At 47.4% G+C, this 21,754-nt stretch overlaps 1 protein-coding gene across 2 annotated transcripts in view; it reads right to left on the bottom strand.

Annotated features, from left to right (window-relative positions):
- Positions 1-267: 267 nt before the first annotated feature.
- The window catches only part of LOC116944879 (noelin-like), a 77,959-nt gene continuing 56,472 nt past the window's right edge, over positions 268-21,754 (bottom strand). For both annotated transcript variants that reach the window (XM_032958736.2, XM_032958735.2), the window contains exons 4-6: positions 20,236-20,455; positions 4,196-4,302; positions 268-1,003 (exon numbers count right to left, since the gene is read on the bottom strand). In XM_032958736.2, the coding sequence (XP_032814627.1) occupies positions 314-1,003; positions 4,196-4,302; positions 20,236-20,455 (1,017 nt within the window). In that variant the 3' untranslated portion in view covers positions 268-313. The remainder of the gene's footprint in view (positions 1,004-4,195; positions 4,303-20,235; positions 20,456-21,754) is intronic.

The following is a 21,754-nucleotide window of genomic DNA, read 5'->3' as shown; positions in this document are numbered from 1 at the left end:
CAGATTGTTCGACCCACACAATGTTGTATTTTTCACACTGCGTTTCTTCTTCCCGGTCTCTGCGATCGCTCTGCCTGACCTCGTCGTTCTAACTCGGCTCCTCGCTCCCTTTACAAAATTCAGCCGCTCCGATCGTCCCACTTCACGCATCGCCGTTCTCTCGCTCGCTCCCCTTGCTGAATGAGTCGACGCGATCCCCCCCAACCACCCCGCACCCTCCACTCCCCCCCTCCCATTCCCCGCCCCCCATCCCCCGCCACTTCCCGCCGCCGCTCCCCCCCCCGCCCCAAACCCGCGGCACCTCCGCGCTCACTCACACGTTGTTGTTGGTGGCGCTGCTGGTGGCCACGATGTGAAAGAGCGTGACGTTGTAGAGCACCTGGTGGCCATTGTTCCAGGCGTAGAGGGCGCGGTCGCGCGGGTTGTAGTCTAGCATGGAGATGTGCGAGTACATGTTGTGGAAGGGGATGTCCACGTACTCGTACGTGCTCGAGTTGGTGCTGTACGTGTAGTAGACCTTGGCGCCGGCCATGTGCGAGTTGGTCACGTACAGCTTGCCGCAGATCATGAACGCCTCGCCGGCGCTCCGCTTCGGGTAGCCCGTGTCCCACGAGCGGATCAGCTCCAGCGTGTTGGGGTTCAGCTTGCCCACGACGATGTTGCCCGCGTTCTGGTTGGTCGAGTAGACGGCCCAGAGGCCGTTCTCGTCCACCATGAGGTCGATGTCGGTGTGGCCGCCCCACGAGTAGGGGAAGATGTTGTTGTAGCCGGCCTTGTCGAGGACGCGCTGCATCAGGATGGTGCGCGTGGTCAGGCAGTAGCGCACGATCATGTTGCTCTGGTACTTGTTGAAGTAGAGCGACCCGTTGAACACCACCTGGCCCGTGCCGGCCCACGGGTGCGGCAGGCGGTGCAGCACGAAGGTGTCGCTCGTGGCGAACTCCGCCATGGAGCGGTACTCGCGCACCGAGCGCGTGTTCAGGTAGCTGTCCATGTACCACACCTGTGTGTGTGTGTGTGTGGGGCGGGGGGGGAGAGGAGGTGCAGATGAGGTCACGCGAGGGGTCACGCGAGAGGTCACGTGAGGGGTCACGCGAGGGGTCACACGAGGGGTCACGCGAGGGGTGGGTCTGCATCACCGGTGATTCGAACGCAGGGGGGATGGACAGGACCGGCGACGAACGTTGAGGGGTGCCTCCTGGTTTGATAGACGGATCGGTCCGCAGTGCTGCAAGGTTGGCTGTCACGCTAAATTGGACCTTGGGGCACCATGGTAGAGAGATGTTAACTCCAACGCCTGGCATGCAGGAGATCGTGGGTACGATCCCGACATTGACTCCCTGCTGTATATTTGGAGTTTGCTTGTCTCTCCCTGTGGTCACGTGGAATTTTATCCAAGGTCCTCTGGTGTTTCCCTCCACATTTAGAAACATGCGTTGAGAGTATTTGGCTGCTATAAGTTTCCACGTGATTAGCCACTCCATTGAGCTATCAATTGTGGGAAGGTCGCTTCTGAAAAAGACCTACGTAGTTACGTGGGGCTTTCCTGGCAAAAATAAAAATAGTAGTTGAAATCGTATATATTTATTCCAGCATTTCATATTTGCGCCATTCTCCAGGAACAGTATCCCCTGCGAATATTAAGCGGTCACTTTATTTTGAAAAATTACCCACAAATTACTCAATTGGGAATTACACGCTGCGATCACACCACCCGCCCCCCCAACCGTCAAACGGCTACAGACTCTGCGTGACATACAGCGCCCCCGCGATAGCCTCGTGTTACGGGAATTGTTGCGTGAATGCTAAAAGTGCGCAATTATTATTGTGGAGCAGAGGAGAGCATCCTTGCAAATAGGGCTTGAAGTTGACTCATTCTCAGCGTCTGACCGTCAATGTGCTTGTAATAACATTTGCGTTCCACAGGGGCCACTTAAGCAGAAACCGTGAGAATGACCTCATACTCTCTCTTGATAAATATAATGTGAATGAACGAGTATTAGTTTGCCTTGGACCACAGTTAATCCTTCAACATTAATTCGTACGAGCTCTTGTTCAAGATGTAGGATACGTGTCTTGTTGGTATCACTTGATATTTTGAAACGTGTTGCTCAGCGACAGCATTTTTGACTTGGGAAAGAAATCGATATACAATATCGAGCGGCGAATTTGCAACAAGAAAAAATTGGATTCTGCAAAACTCTTGTGCCTTATTTTAATGGGTGCCCTAAATGTATTTTTCAATTATCATGCTTCAACATTTCTCTGCTGTGTCTGTCGTTACGTAGAAAACATGTTAATATCCACATCATTTTTTCTGTGTTTGGTGCTTGCTATACTTGAAATCATATTTTACAATTAGCACTAAGCAACGCTGCTTCCCCCACCAGCCCTACCCACCGGCCACTCCCCTCCCCAAATTCAAGAATTATATTGGATGAATTTATCCGGATAGTTTTACTTTTGTTTAATTTTCTGGTTTAATGACAAATGGCTTAATGAGAGTTCCGACTAAGTAGCAAAAACATGTGGGGGAATAACTACCGTCACTTGGCGACATGTGAGAATCAGTTTGAAGTCGTCATCTGACGTAAAACTATATCCTCAACGAAATGTCCAACAAACAGATGGGAAAATTCTCACATGAGCTGACACGGACTTGCAAAAATTAACATGTGCACATCCACTTAAAATAAACCTCAACGTCAGCGCACGGCAAGAATATCGTTCAATTAATTTGAATTGGACAGGTCAGCATTTTGTCGGGAATTTTTTTTTAGATAGCCGGCAGTCTTGTAGCAAAAACTAACGTTTTTTGTTTCGATTGCTTTGCTTTTAAAAAAAAATACGACATATTATTGACTGGAAACTTTTCAGAGCCGCTGCTCGTGATCTGAGTATGGATTTACACGGTGGTAAAGATGATCACTGCCTCGCCTGGTATGCAGGAGGTTGTGGGTTCGATCCCAACCCTGACGCCTTATATTTGGAGTTTGCATGTCTCTCTCCCCATAGTCTAGTGGGATTTTTTTCCTGGCCCTCTGGTTCTTACCTCCACATTTAGAAATGCATTTACAGTATTTGGCTGCTTATAAATGTCCACGTGATAAGCCACTTCGTTTGGGTCTCATTTGTGGCCAGGTAGCTTCTTAATAAGAGCTCCATAGCTCAGTGGGTATTACCTGGTAAAAAAATAAGAATAACGTAGTTTTTGTTTTTCTAGGTTGGGCTACGCGTTGAGCATTTTAAACACAGTGCAGATCAAGTGCACTTAATTTTACACGTGATCAAACTTTTGCCACGCACTACTGTGGCCATCCGTGAGGATATTGAAGACACCCGCAAGCGGCTCATGACAAAAGCTTGGGCCGCGTTGAAACCCCGGCGCAGTTGCTGAGCCTTACGCTTGGGTAGAGACATCCAGCAAAGTGGTGCACTCTACAGTGTACCAACTCTCGTTTGTTTGTCAATTTAAACGAACGAAAAAAAAGGGCTTTAATTGCCAACAATTGTTCCATCAATAGCTTGAGACGTGATTTCGTGCGATGTTAAATTGTACCACGTGGCGTTGCCTGGCACTTTGGGATGGCAGACAGTTATTTACTGATGAAGGGGAAGATAATCGTGTTGCCATCTCCTAGATGTTTTGCTTTATTGCTGTTTGGGAGTACTTGTGTGAAAACAGAATATTGAAGAAGAAAATAAATCACATTATCCTATTCTCTACAATCCCACAGAGACTGCATTGAATTTCGCAACCTATTTATTTTTACCCACTTCCTTGCTGCAGGCAGACCTGTAATAACCCATCAATAATACATTTTATATAATGTTCTTATGAAGCGTTTATTCTTAATTGGCCATGGGAATTTAAAGGCCTGGATTTTGTTTATGAAAAATCTGCCACATTAATTTACGACAGTAAAGGCATCACAAGCACTGGGATTGAATTAACATTTTCCAGCAAAAAAAAAACATCGCACCAAGAGCCGGGGGTTCCTTCCCTTAAAAGCACAAAGGATGATTAATGCGGTCCCCAGAGTAATAAATTGAGGCGTTATCGCTTTTGCACAGGCCCCACTTCTGGGCGTCATGGTGACGCTAATTTTGGTGCTGGTCGCCCTGGCAACCACCTGCCCCCCCCCACCCCTCCACCACCTTTCCTCCGCCCCCACCCCCCGCCCAGGTGGCTTACCCGGTTGTCTTTCTCGGAGGCGAGTGGGTCCGTCATCCACGCGCCGAACCGCGAGCCGGATGTCTTCACCGTGTCCGGATTGCTGATCCCCGTCAGGTTCCCGCAGGCTGCCGGCACGGGGGGGGGGGGGGGGAGAGAGGAGAGCCGGAGAGGGAGACGGATCGAGCGAGTTAGAGGTGCACGGAGAGATGGAGGGAGGGAGAGAGATGGAGAGAGAGACGCGGAAAGAGATGGAGAGATGCACACGGAGAGAGAGAGGGAGATACAGAGTGATGGGTAAAACCGAAGAGAGAAAGATAGATGGAGAGATGCACAGAGAGAGATGAAGAGGGAGAGAGACGTGGGGACAGAAATTAAGAGATAAAGACCGAAAGAGATATGGGGAGAGGGAGAGAGAGACTTGGAGAGATGGATGTATGGAGAGAGAGACATGGCAGGTTGAGACACAGAGACAAACATTGAGAGAAAGATGGGGAGGGAGTCAGAGTCATGCACAGCGGGAGATACGGAGAGACACATAGATGGTTTCAGAGAGAGACACGTGGAGAGACAGATTTTGTCAAGCATGCAGATGCGACATGAGTCACTCAGGTCTCCGTGGATCGCGTCGTAGCAAGGCAATGCATAATTGAAAGCAGTTAACAGCTGTGCACTGTGTTTGACTGATGTAAATATTTTTCAACACATCACGTAAATATGCACTTGCAGTTTAATATAAATACAGCTTGCGTAGGCTGCATTTTAGAGCACTTAATTTAGAAGGTTGTAAGTTGGACTCACCCAACCATCCATCTGCAGTGAATACAACATAATCCTGCTTTGCGAAAGTTGGTGTTCTCTGATGGAGAGACTGGCCCCCACCATAGGAATGTGGATTTTCCATCACTGGCTCTGGGTCACCAATGCAGATGAGTGCTATGCCACGCTTGCTTGAGCATGGTTTTGAAAATAATTCAGTATTCATAAAATCGTAATCATCATTATTTTCGGACCACTGTCGATCCACTGCTGGGTGATGACCTCACCACACGGCATGCTGATTGTGCGTGTTTATTTATTTACCATCCTTAACCACAATCGTCAGTGCGGGTTGCCACCGATGTCAGCCGTGTCCCAGTCACGGCCACCGATGTCAGCCGTGACTGGGACATCAAATTCTGTCCGACAGGCTCAGGGCACGGTGCATCTACCTCTGCGCGACAGCTCCATTGCAGCAAACATCCATTACTGGACTGTACTACTGTGCTCCCACATCTGTGTCCCACACCTTCACTAACCCCACATGGTGAAGTATGGTTTGCTAACTCGTTTGACCCGCGCGGGTTTGGGGGAGGCCTTCATCCAGCAGTGGATTGACAAATCCCCGTACGTGTACACTGTATATTGTCTATAGGTCCATGTGCATCAACTTACAGCAAGAGTAATTGACTCGTATCGTGAGCCAACTTGGGTTATTGCCGCTTCGGTGATCATACACGGCGTAATTGAATGAACATGAAAAAGCGAGGACATTTTCCCTTCTATCGCTGAAAGGAAAATGAAATCTCAGAGTTTTGGCCCCGGCTGGGCTATTTCTTGATATTGTTAGAGATTAAAGTCGTGCGGCTAAAAATGTCAAAACTTTATAAGAAACCGTTCCCTCCCAGCGATAATGGCAGCAGAAAGCAGCGACGAGACGAATCCGCGGTTGTCTTTGTCGCATGACTGTCCACACACTTCCCGGGAATTTACAAATTACGGATTTCTCCAGCAAAGGTGTGTGTATCTTATTGATCTCCGCGATACAGAATCTAATCTGCGCTATGGAAAAAGATCGGTATATATATATTTTTTTGCTGGTGCGGCAGAAGCACGCGTTTGCCGAGCGTGCTCAGCGGAGATTACTGCGGTGCGCTAAAGCACCCAAGAAGGCTGCTGGCGCGCGATGCTCTATTGACTGCAGCCCTGCATCACCGCGGGTTATTCTCCAATAAAGCATTGACCCCCCCCCCCACTGCGCACCACCCCTCCCAACCCTCCACCCACCTTCCCCAGCCCCTCCCCCACCCACACATAATAAAACCCCAGCCTCAATCGAATGCCTCTGTTAAGGTGAGTCCACACACTTGAGTGTCATCGGTCTCGCAACTCGGTCGCCGCGCTGGCGAGATGTTGACTACCTCGCCTGGTATGCAGGAGGTCGTGGGTTCGATCCTGACCCTGACGCCTGTTGTATATTTGGAGTTTGCGTCCTCCGATTTTCCCCTCCACAACTGGAAACGTGCGTTTAGAGTATTTGGCTGCTTATAAATGTCCACGTGACAAGCCACTTTAGCCGGGCTATCATTTGTGGCCAAGTCGCTTCTGAAAAAAGAGCTATGTATACTTTGTGGGCCCTGCCTGGTAACATTTTAAATGGTTAAGCCTCCGGGGCAACCGCATCCTCGTCTGCTCCCCCCCACCAGCGGAGCAGTGGGAGATGTCTACCGCTTGCTGCGCTTGATGTGCAGCAGCAGGCGATTTCGCACCACGGGAGGAGGCTTCTTTGCGTGACGTTTGACGCGGCCGAGCCGATGGGGAAGACGAAGCCGAGTCAGGCGCCAGGCGCGTGACCAGGGTCGATAACGCAACACGCCCCGGTGCGACGCGGTCAGGATGAAGCAATAAAGAATACTTAACGTGGCGGGGAGACGCTTAAACACCGCGTGGTTGTTACTCCAAAAGGAGGGCCTGGTTTATCTTAAAGTGGTGGTGGGGGTTTATATTTTAGTAAAAAAAAAAGAGATTTTTTTCGTTGGCGGCTCTTGTTTTCAGTGACCAATTCCGTTAATTGAATGACTGATGGGAGCCTAATAATTTACAGCGCGGCGTTCATCACGAATATTGGCCCCGCGAGAAAGCCGCTGTGAATCACTGCGAGACGCGTTTACCCAGATTAAAACAATCCAGCAAGAAGTCGCAGAGCAATCGAGCAGAATGCAGGCGAGGGGAAGGGCTTGGGCCCTCTGTGGATTCACTTTTTTTATTTGACCCTTAGCAGCAGAGAAACAGGATTTTGATCAGCCTCGGGGGGAATGCGGGTAATTATAATGTTTACGAGAGCACAAAGGGACCTGACGAAGAACGTATTTATTGCCCCCATCATTAAAAATCTCCTTTCGCTTGGCGTAATTGTTTTGACAGTTGCCTCTCACACGGTGAGCACGCATTAGCCGGTTGTTATTTTGTCGTGCTGTGGCCCGATATGCCGCTATTCGCTTCAGTGTTTATTTACGCGACCTCTCCCTACCCCCCCGCCCCACCCACTTATTCCATAACGGCAAATCCTGCACAGTGGAATAGGGCTGAACGATTTGGGGAAAATATCTAATTGCGATTTTTCTGACAGATATTTCGATTGCGATTTGATTTGCGATTACATTTTTTAAAGTCAAGCTTCAGTTCAATATTCACTGTGTAATAGATTTAAAACACGTGATGGAGCATTACCACGTGATACCATCAAAATATGAACTGATCTATATATTCTAATGCAAGGATGAGAACTTAAAATATATGCATTGATTCCAACATTTATTAATTAAAATGTTTCAATTGAAATAGAACAATCAAACATAGAACAATTGTTAAGTTAAATAAATAAAGTTATAATAACTACAAATAAAACAATTCCAATAGGAAAGTAATGACTTTTCAAATCGCAAAAAAAATCGCAGCCTTTGCGATTTGCTCATCGCATTGTTTCAAATTGCGATTTCGATTTGAAATCGATTAATCGTTCAGCCCTACAGTGGAGTAGGCACGCGAGGATTGAAATAATAAATGAACTGAAACAATTTCAGTTATCAATTGGAGCGCCGGAGACGCGATCTCATCAAATGGAAAGAGTCAAACTGGGTCGAGTGGTCACGTCTCAATTATCCGACTGCCAGGAGAAGTCTACAGTTGCCGGAGGAAAACAAATCGCCTCGGTTTGTTGGGGTATTCCCCTCTTCTCCTGAGTGACAACCCAGCCCTGTGCCTCCCAACAAACGTTGTGTGCCTCAGAGCCGTGTGTGTGTGTCTGGAAGAGATGGAAAACTGATGTTACAGACGCTTCGCCATTCTTCAATACACAGCAATGTCTTAACCCTGTCAACTCAACCTAACTGGAATTCACAGAGTGAAAACAAAATCTATGGACTGAAAAATATAGTTTGTTTCTCTCTCTCTCTCTCTCCCTCTCTGTGACCAACTCTTAAAAATGAGGCCCGCAGAGACATGAATCCCCGAGGGAAGAGGGGGACCTTATAGTGAGCTCTATCTTCAGAATAAAACAAATAATATTCGCGTTGGTGCTGGAGGAAGCTCGCCTTGCCTTCTTCCATTTGGAAGGGGATCCGTTTTCGTTTCTCCCCAATATCAATAATTACGGCAGATTGTAAGCGCAGCAATGAGCATCGGTACAATGCACCCGTCTACACTAGAGCTGAACGATGAATCGATTTAAAATCGAAATCGCAATTTGAAACGATGCGATTAGCAAATTGTAAAGGCTGCATTTTTTTTGCGATTGAAAAGTCCCATTACTTTCTTATTGGAATTGTTTAGTTTTTTATTATTAAAACTTTTTTTATTTAACTTAACAATTGTTCTATGTTTGATTGTTCTATTTCAATAAAAAAAATCTACATGTTGGAAGCAATTCATATCTTTTAAGTTATCATCCTTGCATTAGAATATATAGAGCAGTTCATATGTTGATGGCATCACGTGGTAATGCTCCATCACATGTTTTAAATCTATAACAGAGTGAATATTGAACTGAAGCTTGACAAAAAAAATGTAATCGCAAATCAAATCGCAATTGCAATGTCAGAAAAATCGCAATTATATATTTTCCCCAAATCGTTCAGCCCGAACGGACACAACACGCCCCTGATCTGCGTGTGTGTATGGACTTTTGTCCATAGAACATCTTCCAGGCCGCTCCACCATTTTTTCTGAATGACGATGGGTCATTTTGCGAACGAGATTGAAGAATTAAATACATGAAATATAGCCGACGCCCTCATAATGACAACAATTTGCCTTAATGGCTCCGGCGCTGCTTATTCCACCCACCATTCACCATTCACAATAGCCACATTTCAACATCATACAATGGATAGAATACATATTCTTGGTTCTTTCGGTAAAGTCACGTAGAAGGGACACAATAAAATAATTAAAATATGAAACAATAAAATTCTCACGACGTTTCGACTGCAACACAAGCAATCATCATTAGGTGTGAAAAGCACAGCAAGAAAATTTGAAAAAAGTGGCGGTTATTTTTAACGTTAGCACCACGGAGAGCGATTTGACAGTTTCTGTTCAGATGGACGAGTCCAGATGGACGAGTCCATCTATGTTCGGAAAAGAGGAGGGGGGAGACGAAAATAATGGATGCGGTCTGAAAGCCACCGTAAGCGTGAACAATCAAATAAGACCCGAAATGGTTTATCAAATCCTTCCAATGATTGCTAAGCCAGAATCCCTCTTCTCGGTTGAAATTGTCTGTGTTTGTATATGTGGATAGCCTCATGAACGAATCTCTCATGGTAGCCAGATGGCTTGCAAAGAACCTCTGTCTTGGAGAAGTCAATGTCATGTGAGCCTACTGAATTATGAATTATAACAGTGATCTGCCACGGCCGAGGTGTTGGTCCTACCGTGTTTAAGGTCTGCTTTGTGTTCACGAATGCAGTCCGAGACATGTCGTTTGGTTTCTCCAATGTAACTACTACCACATAGGCAAGTTAGTTAGTAGACGCCAGGGTACTGTATGTCTGGAATCACATCTTTTACAGACGGAACCAGATCACGGATTTTATGTAATGTGTTGAATCGGATAATTTTTGTGATCCCCGCAATGTAGAGCAAAGTGATGGTTTTGAAAGGCTCCTCAAGAGGGTCCTTCTTCATGGTTGGAGTGATAACTTTGCGGATTGTGTAGTCGGAGTAACCATTAGCCTTAAGAGCTTGGTGTATGTGCTTGAGTTCACTGGCTATGTGTTCCTGGTCGGATATGCATTGGGCTCTATGGTGCAGAGTCTTAATGAGGGAATTCTTCTGGGCTGGATGGTGGTGGGAATCCGGTTTCAGGTAAGCATCCGTATGGGTACTTTCCTGTAGACAGAGTGGCTCATTGAACCATCAGGTCTCTTTTTTAGCAGGACATCCAAAAAAGGTAACTTGCCATCTTTTTTCGACTTTCATGGTAAATCTGTTAGCTGGGTGTATGGAATTGATGTGGTCGAGGAATTGGTCTAGAGCAGGCCAACTTTACCGAAATAACCAAGAATATGAATCCCTGCAGTCACGAAAGCTTTAAATCAAGATAGAATACATGTTTTGTATTTAGCATAATACATTTTGCACACACTGTACACTTATACGTATATACCCAGTAAGGGTGTACAGTTTGCTTGGTCAAGCTGCGCTGTGCGGTGAACACCGCAAGGTTTCGCAGAAGTTTGCGCCTGCGTCTGTGGGCGGTTTCAACGCTCCGATGCTTTGACACGCACCGCTGCCGGGCCTCTTTCAGGAGATCAGTTCGACTCCTGAAGATGTCCAATCCGGAACACCGCAAGCTAAAGTTGTACATTTACTCGCAAAAAGAAAATTGTATCCATACTCTTTGGTTCTTTCGCTAAAGTCACGTAGGTATGAACTTTTATTTTATTTTATACCTACGTGAGTTTACCGAAAGAACCAAAGAGTATGGATTCCTGCAGTCACGAAAGCTTCAAAATCAAGATTGAAAATTGTGTCCTTTGACAAACGACATCGACAAGAACAAAGTAATAGTAGCAGTTGCCCCCTTGTTTTGTTTGGAAACATTTCGCTCCCGGAGGTTATATTTATACGTGTGTGTGTATATATCTTCAGCAACGATGTAGTGCAGTGATTATAGATGGAGGTTGCCGGGGTGAATTGGGATGGATGCGAAAGGGAGACGGAGAGGGAAGGGGGATTGATTTTCCTTGCCTCGTCAGTAAACAAAAATAAAAATAAACGACTGCGGTGGAATGTTCCGTATCGAACCCCAGCACAGGCCGTGCGGGGGCTTAACAAGAAGAACGACGACTGCGGGGGCGTGACGGGACGAACGTCCAGGGGGAAGGGGGGGGGCAGGGAACGTCGCGAGTGCCGAGAGTGGTGAACACAGCACGGGAACGGGGACATCGAATCGTCGCGCCTTGCACGCCGGCCGTTCGATGTCCACCACAAATTCACCAACGCGGCTAAAATCACCGTGGGACACCCCCCGCCACCACCCCCCCTCCAACCCCCCCCCTCCAGCCCCCCCCCCGTCCTTTGGAGTGGGGGGGGGGGCTGGAGGGGGGGTGGCGTCTGCAGCTCCTAAACCGTGGATGCCATCGTGTTGTTGCGATGGTAAGGTTGAGAGCTCAAGGAGCGGCCCTCCAATCGCTTGGTGGGGCTACTTGCTGGTGGCAGAGGGGCCTTCTCCCTCTCTCTAGAGAGTAGGTGGCTTTGGCCTACTCTTCCACATTGGCCAGGCGACTTGGAATAGGCCGACGTACCCACACTTTACCCCACCACACGCGAACCTGCAGGTCGATCGACCGTGGTCTGTACCCACTTACACTGCTGAGTAATGGTAGTTCATGTTCTTTATTAACCCAAGAAGCTTCACATCCCACACTTATTAGGATGGTGAAGTAGGCTCAAACAATGTCTGTGACGGACACAGCATGAGGAGGTCTCCTTCATTAGTGTAACGACAAAAAGTGGAAATCTACTTGTCATTATATTATTTGTCCTGGAAAGCTTCACCGAGTCTCTCGATTCGCTTTTACGAGAGTCCCGCATACGGGTATTTGACCAATTGCATTGGTAAGCATTTGTCGTAACGTGGGAGCAAACCAGAGTGCCTGGACAAACCCCACGCATATGAGAAGTTAAAACTCAAAATTATACACGGATAGATTCGGACAAGTGCGGGACTTCAATTCAATAGTCATTGCTGGGTAAGCCTGAGTCTCAAGGCACCGTTTCAAGAGAGCCTCGCAGCATTCGGACGTTTGGCCAATTCCACGAATGCAGCAGCATTTGGTCTTCCCGAGCGGCCACCGGTCCACGAACTAAACTGCGCTCAGCCTCGCTGCTTAGCCCCTGGGCCCGGCTACGCTCGGGGCGAATTGGCCAACGGGGCCGTGCAGGGCGAAGACGACTGCACTGAGCATTCGACGTCAGCCGGGAAAGGTGGCGACGATGCCCTATCGTCCGGGGCCACTGCGAGGTACGCGCTGAGTGAGACGCGAGGTCACGATGCTGTTTGGACGAACCCCCCCCCCCTCCACACCCCACAGCCCTGAGTTTTATATATAACATGTCCGCACACCCGAACAAACTGCTTGGATTTTATATGAAATTTGGGGTACAATTCTCCGTACAATGTTCGGATCTCGATCGGATCCGGATAACATGTCAGCGCCGTGCTGTCGACGTGCCCCCCACCCGCCCACAGCCCCTTCGGGGTATGGCTATAAACCTACACTGATAAGAAAACAAAATCAGCGAGTTGAACGGGTCAGCGGAGACCCAGTTATACCTCCAACCCCTTTGGCTGCGTCTGTAAAATGCAAATGTCTATTAACATCCGTGGCCGAGAAGCAGGGGACGGTTTTCGCCATATTGTGCTCGCGTTTGAAGCGTCGGAAATAATAATCACATCTCTTATTCCCGAGATCATTGTTGTTATTGTTGTTGTTGCTGTTTATGCAGTTAATCGTGGGTCCCAAGTGTGGGAGCGTGCGAGTCCACGTCGAATGAGAGTCACGCCTTGGTGACCATATCTGCTTCTCATCATTCATCCAGACATTTGGTAAACACGCGATTTAGATGAAGGCTAAATTGTGGCATGATGAGAGTGTGATCAACGTAACGATATACGGCCCTCCGTCAATTCACTGCGAAGCCCATACCCGTGCCGTGTGTCAGACATGGGGCAGTTGTTTAACCATACTTCACCACGCTGGTCAGTGCAGCATATCAATTATTCGTGGAATGTTGTACACAAACTTATTATCTAGTATTATCCAGCAGCCTTTGTTTAGGCGAATTCTACAGATGAGACCCAGAAGGTCGATTCTATAGTTTTGCTTGCTTTACCAAATGCTGACGAATACTATTTGTCTGCAAGGCCAAATAAGCGGACCAATCAAACGTTTATTTTGTTGATATCCCCCCCAAAAAATGGGTTTTAAGTGATTTCTTGCTCAAATGAGCATCGCAGGCGGTCGCTCCTGAGCCAGTGGTGAGAATTCTACGTCCCCACGGCAGGTGCGAGTCTATCCCACAGAACGAACAACCATTGATGTACGGGCACAAAGTAGTACTCACGTGGAAACAGAGAAAGGAGGGTTATAGAGGGTGATTGTAGCCTAACATGTCTTGGTAGAGGTGGGGAGAACCCACAATTTAACCCACCGTAAAAAAAAAATGCGTCAGGTGGCGACACAAAATTATTGGCGTGCGAAGAAACGAGGCTTGGCACCAAATGGGCGATATAGGGTGCCACGGTGGCGAATTGTTAAACTACCTTGCCCGATATGCAAGGAGGTCGTGCCTTCGATCCCGACCCTGACACCTGTATATTTGGAGTTTGCATGTTCACCCCGTGGTCGCGTGGATCTTTCTCTGGGTCCTCCAGTTTTTCCCTGCACACTTAGAATCAACAGCATGCGTTCAGGAGTATTCGGCTGCTGTAAATGTCCACGTGATGAGCCACCTCGCTGAGCTATCATTGTTGTGGCCAGGTCGCGTCTCAAAAAGATCTACATAGCTCAGTGGGCCTTACCTGGTAACAAAAAAAAGGGTTAATAGTTTTATACATGTTGAACTTCTTTCACACTGCGTGTAGCAAACCGTGCTTATCGGAGGTGCGGCCGCCGCGATTCTGGGCCCCCACGAGCTCAGCCACTGTCCGTGTCACACACGCGCACGTGCGAGAGAGAGAGAGCAGGCAAGTGTGTGTGTGTGCGTGTCTCGGGGTTCCTGTCTCCGCCATCTCCCAGTGGGCCGCACGAGCACGCGAGCGTGGGCAGCGGAGCGGGTGGCCACCGAGAGGGCCTACCTGAGACAACACAATCCGATTCCCCCGGGCAACGAGGAGCAAATAACCATCTCCCAGAAACATCAGCCTTCGCAGTTTCCCAGAAATATCGGTCACGTTGGTGAATTTGTCCAATCTGTCCGATAATATTTTGGTGATGTACTCGTACAGATATCTCTTCTTGTTCTGCAGGGCTTTGCATTTGGGCACGTTAGTAAGCACAGATCTGTGTTTGCCTCTTCCACCCCCCCCCCCCTCTCTCTCTGCATGTCAAAATGTGATAAAAACATAATGAGCTGCGGAAATGTATACTCAATCTTTATGGACACGTACGGTGGTGTAGCTATCGACTGTGCAGGTGGTGGGCAACATGCCCCCCCCCCCCCAGTTAATTCCTTGCACCAGGGCCCATTCCAACCGCACTGCTGTGCCATTATCCACGTACTTACAAGATGGTTTAAAAAATACACTCTGCGCTTTTGGGGAACGTCTACTACCGCGTGTGTATAAACACAGGGTAAAAACATAAACAATGCCACGAGTAGCGGCACGCATCTGTACCTGGAAGTCCCTTTTTGTGATTCATAGCTATTATGTCGAGAATGTGTACAGAATTTTAAATTGCATGGCCATTCCTGTAATAATTCAGGCATAACGGTTTCGCAAACATATAATTTGTCAGCATATCTCTTTCCCCAGTCTTAAGCCATTCTGCAAATTATTTGGTGGTGGTGGTGATGCGTTGGCAGCGGTGCACAAGTACAGATGACATAGTGACACAATAGATGTATCAATAAAACTGCGTTGAAAGGAGAAACAATAAAAACAAATATTTTGCAGATAATGCCCACTGAGCTATATAGTTATTTTTCAGAAGCCACCTGGGCCACAAATGATAGTTCAACGAAGTGGCTGATTACGTGGAAATGTATAGCAGCCAGATACACTAAACGCGTGATGTTAATTCTAAATGTGAAGTGGGAAAAAAACACTCGAGGAGCCAGAGAAAAATCCACGCAACCATGGGTGAACATGTTTTTTTAGAAATATACAGGCATCAGGGTCTCGGGATCGAACCCACGACCTCTTCCATACCAGACGAGGTAGTTAACATCTTGCCACCATCACGCCCACAATAGGTGACGTTTCAGGCATTCACCCTTCTCCATAGCTTAACGTGCCACGAGGAAGGAACATTGCCCAAAATGTTGCCTATTACACGCGTTTCTTTGCAAGGCCATACCTTGTAAGGAACGTGAAATTTGTGTCATGCTGAGTCAGTCGTTCGGCAAACCCCAAGTCCCATGCTGTGGGGTAAAATGTGGGTATCCCCTACTTTTTTGTTCCTAAATTATCTGACCAGCGTGGAAGAGTAGGCCAAAAAATACGCGATATGGATGAGCTCTCTAGAGCTCCCTCTCGTGAAGGCCCTTTTGCCAGCAGTGGTGCGAGTAAACAATTGTAGGGCTGTGCCTTTACATTTTATCTTTTTTTTTGTTATTATTCTACCGTTCTAGTGCAATGTCATGGTGTTCTCAACATGTAAATAAGCAAATAATTAACTAATTAAACTCCCTCTGTGCTTCATAATTATTCTGATTAGATACCGGAGGTAATTTTTAAAACTTTTCATTAGCTACAGTTAGGGGCCGTCCATAAACGACGTCACGCGATTTTGGACGATTTTTGATCCCCCCCCCATCGTCACACGGCGTCACAAAAAGTCAGATACCCCTCAAATATGACGTCACAAAGCTCTGCCCCCCCCCCCCCCAAATAAATAAATAATGCTTCAAATCGCTGAAACTATTGTCATTGTAGTGCGTATTTAATGTACCGCTGCACTCTGATGTTGTAGGAGAAAACATTTATTAAAAAGTCTATTTAATTAAGTAGAACGTGTTGTCTATATTTATTTAAAGTTGCGCATTTTGATGTGACGTCACATTTCTCAACCCCCTCGTCACACATCGTCACAAATGTCTGACGCCCCCCCCCCCCAGGTGCGTGACGTCATTTATGGACGGCCCCTTAACTTTATTTTTAAGGATTTCATAAAGACATTTAGGAACGAATAATTACATATTTTTTAAACCCACCCGTTATCTGTTGTAAATTATTTAAGGAAACATTTTAAATGTATCCCTTTGTTGATTAGTATTAATTAAATTATGAGAAAGTAAAAAAAAATCCCTTTCATTTACTCCCTCTACTGCATGTATAATTCAACAAAATCGTTTTTACAGGCCTCATGTTTTGCTTTGATACGTAATTAATTTTTTTTCGGTTTAGATAGATCCGTGGAGGTATAACGTCAATTAGAGTCATAACCCTCCACCACCCGACAGAGCTAAATATATAAAGTTGTTGCTAGGCAAAATGTGCCGATTGATTTGCTGTATCAGCAGGCAAATGTCACGTTCAAAATCGAGCACAATTTTAGTTTTTTGAACGTTTTTTTTGTTAGTTTCGCTGGAGATTATATCCGGCATCGTTGGCGATCGTGAAAGCCTCGGTGTGAAACATTTATTTGCTTTGTTGTACCGCTCCGCTACGGGGGAAGAGTGTGTGGCACAGCGGTTAACGCACCTGGACTACAAACATCAATGAACGAAGTTCGATTAGAATCCACAACCAAGCATTGGTGGCAAATTCTCTCCGAAACGGTGCTGGGCACCCATCCCCTTCCCCCACTAAATCCACACTGACCGGCATGGTGAAGTATGGTCAAACACCCCCCACAGGACCTGTATGGTGTGGGGGGGGGGGGCTCATCTTTGTTGTCCTTGGTAGAATGCTTAGTAGTAGGATACCTCATGGCCTTCATTTTAACCCAACACAGGGTGGGGGAGGATCTTATCCAGCATGGATTTATAAGGCGCTGGAAATTAATTATCATGATAATTAAAAGTATTATAATATGTCTTTAAATGTTTCTGTTAATTGATTTTATGGTGTTTTCTTCTTCTTTTTACCTGGTGTTTCTATTTTCAAACAGTGTGTCTGATGTCTTACAAATGCACTTGCAAAGGTGTTCCTGATGGCTGCACATTTGAGACCCGTGGTTGGTAATTAGCACGTGATGAATAAATGCCTGATTACCATAACTGAGCTGATATAATTCCCTCCCACCGATAAATTAAATGAATCGTCGTTGGAATTTAGCGATGCAATTTGATCGCGACAATGTCGTGATTGTCGTGATTGCTTATTGGCTGCGGGGATTCACGCCATCCAATTGCGTACGGAATATTCATCATCAGTCACACTCTATCCACTGCTGGATGAATGCCTCCAGACATCGACGCCATCACACGTGGTTCCACAATGCCACAATCCATCCCGCTTCTGCACATGAGCTGATCTTGAGGGTGCCGTGGTGGCGAGATGTTTACTACCTCGCCCGGTATCCAGGAGGTCAAGGGTTCGATCCCGACCCTGACGCCTGCTGTAGATTTGGAGTTTGCGTGTCTCTCCCCCCGTGGTCGTGTGAACTTTTCTCCGTGTCCTCCGCTTTTTCCCCTCCACATTTAGAATCGACATGTGTTGAGAGTATTTGGTCGCTGTAAGTTTCCACGTGAAAAACCACATTGTTGAGCTATAATTTGTGGCCAGGCCGCTTCTAAAAAAAGAAAACAGCTATATAGCTCAGTGGGTCTTATCTGATGAAATAACAACAAATAGTTTTTTTAAAAAAAGTTTCCCGCAGTGTCCCCTGCCCTGGCTGCCATTCTCTCACCATCGGCTGTGATCCCCTTCAAGCGACATGTCCTGCCCAAGCCCAGTCAATCTCCTGCATTTTGGTTGCCACGTCGCTAACTATTGTTGCCGCATGTCCATAGATTCAGTCCGTTTCTCTTGCCCATTATGATTCCAAGCGTTCCTCTCTCTCTCTCTCTCCATTGATTGACAAAGTTTGTTCCATGTTCTTTTGTCAGTGTCGACGCCTCGGATTGCCATATATACGCCGCTGAAATAATGCAATCCCAGCTGAGGGGGAAGTCTAATAAAAAAGATATGTTATATTCTTGATGCAAAGGATCAGATGTGTGAAATAGGCTTACTATGTGCTTGTTGATTTTGTTACTCATATTATGCACAGCGATGAAAATTATATCTAACCCTCTCTAGCCTTGCCGATGAACATCTGGCAGTTCAACCAGCACCGGTTCAACGAAGCCTGACTCCCACTGACGAGACGCCGAATGTTGAAACCGTCACGGAGGTTACTTGCGTTGAACAGGTGCTGCTGGAAACAATGCACTCCCCAAAGGCTGTGTGTGATTTGATGGGACGTGACAACGTTACTTGGATGTATTTTATTTTTACGTAGCACGACAGATATACGAAGGAGGTGCTCTCGTCTGCTTATATGCTTTGCTACTGATACCCTATGAAGGGTCATGTGCGCTGATTGATAACCTCATGCTGACACATTGGCAAGTACATTTTTTTTGCTTATTTTCACATTCACCTTGGAAAAAACTGCTCATCCTTCTCTCATTTGCCTCTTTACGTCATGAATTAGGTCTTAATCCGCCTTCAATCTCCACCTTAGGAATACAGACTTCTCAACCCAACGGTAATTTCCCTCCCGTGTCTTTGAACTCGTTGAATGACTAAACAAACACCTCAGCTGTGGCATGACGCTCCAATCATTATTCCATTCAGCGTAGATGAAACATTTAAATAATTACACTCATTAGCTTCCGATGGTATGTAAATAAAGTGTACACGAAGATCCATAATGTAATTGAATAATGGACAATTTAGAGGTCTTCTAACGGTGTGAGCAAGCTGAGTATAGAAGGGATTTTTAAAAATCTATAATTAACCACACGCATACCCTCAATCGGACGTTAAAAAAAACGCATTAATTTCAAATGCAATTATGCCTGCGTGTTGTAGACCGTGGAAAGGCATTCGATTGATTATAAACTAATGCAGCCATCTAAGGTCCCACAAACCAAGGCCTTCATTAACTAACAAAATGTTTAATAGAAATTATTAGAAGCAATCATGAAGATGGAAAGGCTGCCACGGCGATTTCGTGATGAAAGTGGCGAAGTCGGACAACTCGAGTTCGATTCCTGCTCGAGACCAACATGGCCAATATATAAACTGGTCCCTTACCTGCTAAAACGGTCCCACGAAGACAAAAGCATTGTTTCGGCCACACCACCGCCTCACGTGCCGTGCAGCTTCAACAGGCGCTCGCTAAAAGCACCTGTCCCTTTGGTCTGTGTAAGGGGCGCCACCGTGGCGAGATGTTACCTACCTCGACGTCTGCTGTATATTCGGAGTTTGCTTCTTCTCCCCGTGGCCGCGTGGATTTTTCTCCGGGCCCTCCGGGTTTTTCCCTCCACATTGAGAATCAACATCACGTGTTTGGCTGCTCTTCATTTCCACACGATAAGCCACTTCGTCGGGCTATCGTTTGTGGGCCAGTTTGCTTCTGAGAAAGAGCTATGAAACTCAGTGGGCCTTACCTGGTAAAGTTAAAAAAAAAGCAGCGAAGCCCGACGGAGGATCTTTTACCCCATTTCCACCGGCACATCCGAGCCGAGCCACCACGCGGGACTCTCATGCTGCGGGTGATTTATTGTTTCCAACTGGCTATTTTGCCGAGCTGATGCAGAACTAAACGGTTAGACGTTGTTCTCCCGCGATATGCCTGAATGTGGCTCGGGGGGGGGGAGGCGAGCAGGCACACGGGGGGGGGGGGGGTGGGGTGGGGGGTGGGGCACGGCTGGGGAGGCACAGTCGATCATCGCCGTTGCCCCGTGGCATCGAGTCGTTGATATTGAACTCGCGTCGTTGCCGGTCTTCCGCGCGTTCGGCCGCTCACGACGTCACGGCTCTGGCTTCCCAGGAGTGGAAAAAAACAACTGGCCTCGGCACGGTCCGGTTGTGCAGTGAAGAAAAAACCCCAAAAGGCCCTGGTCTGTGTGCCACTCACCTATCTTCTGCATGCAGCTGTGGAGCCTCGACTCGAGGTCCAGCACCCGCCGCTGCAGGCTCTCGAACTCGTTGCCACCGATCTCGTCCTGGATGCTGCCCAGCACCACCGACAGGTTGTTGAGCTCCGCCTTGAACTGCTCTATGAGCCGCGTGTCGGCCTTGTACTGCTCCAGCACGGGGATCAGCGGCACCAGCTCGTCCATCTTCTCCTTCAGCTCCTAGGGCGATGGTGAGGGGAGAGAGGAGGAATGGATCGGTGAGCGAGATGGCAGAATGGAGTTTTTGGAGTTTGTCGGCAGTGAGTGAGAAGCTCCGAGTTGTCCCATTATGACGGCACAAAGGCACACTATTTACATCCATCAGCTTTGCAGAATACTTACAGCTTCAGTCTACCCAGAGATCCGCGGACTCTCACAAGAGGGCCCTGGACAGACATAGAGACGCACAGACCTCCGTAGCTCAGCGGCTGTCTCCGATCATTCAAATGTTACACTTTTGCAGCCCTTTGTCGAGCCACTTCTGGATTAAGGCCTTCCTTCCCACGCCATCCCTTCACATGTGCTTGTTAGTGCAGCGGGTTCGCTGATAATGCTCGCCGTACATTGTCGATACATTTGCAGTAATTGCACGTTTATACTGAAGGGGCGACAGAGCCTTCTCTATAGCTGCCCCCTCACTTTGGAACTCTCTCCCAAAACAAATCCGTGACTGCACCGACCTTTCAGCGTTCAAATCATTGACTAAAACTCACCTTTTTAAAATTGCTTTTAATGTTTAGCTAAGTTTGATGTGTTTTGAGTGTTTTTACCATTTGATGTTGTTTTTGCTGCTTTTATGATTTTATGTAAAGTGTCTTTGAGTATTCAGAAAAGCGCTCACAAATTAAATGTATCATTATTAAGGGCATAGGCCACTGTGCGTGTGTGTGCGTGCTGTTAGTGGTCGTGTTCTGGGGAGCGGTGGGGTAGCCGTTTGCACACTGCGCAACGAACACGGCACCCCGAATTTGATTCCCGCTCACGGCCAACATCGGTGATGGTTATCTGATCCAGCCCTGGGCCTCCCCTACGTCGACTCGGCCTCAAATAAGTACCTGGTGCGGTATTATAAACATCACCACTAGGGGAGACAAAAGCGGCCGGGCGTGGTCTTTGCACACCCGCCCCCAGTGACGATTATTTGAACCGGTCCTGGGCCTCTCCGACCCCCTCGTGTGCCGTGCCAGCCTTCGTAGGTGCTCACCAGCAGCGCTTGCCCCCAACAATGACCAATTGCTAAATTACCGAACGGCATTTTGTCCGCCTCTCACGAACGCAGCTGACGGCGGTTTGCAAAGGGCTGCTCCCCGACCCACAGCGGTGCCGCCCTCTATCGAAGGGCACCTCACAGCAAGGAAGCCGAGCGGCGCGGGTACAAAGGACGTTGCTCCCCTGTCGTCCTTGCAGCCTTTGACGGTTTAGTTTTTGTTTCGGCTTTTGCGGGAGCCTTTTGTCATTTTCGCTGAACTTTAATGGCCG

The sequence above is a fragment of the Petromyzon marinus genome, chromosome 22, assembly GCF_048934315.1.
Source record: "Petromyzon marinus isolate PM22_M1 ecotype Great Lakes invasive population chromosome 22, UKy_Petmar_22M1.pri1.0, whole genome shotgun sequence".
Classification (NCBI taxonomy): Eukaryota; Metazoa; Chordata; class Hyperoartia; order Petromyzontiformes; family Petromyzontidae; genus Petromyzon; species Petromyzon marinus.
This window is presented reverse-complemented; position numbering and strand designations above follow the sequence as displayed.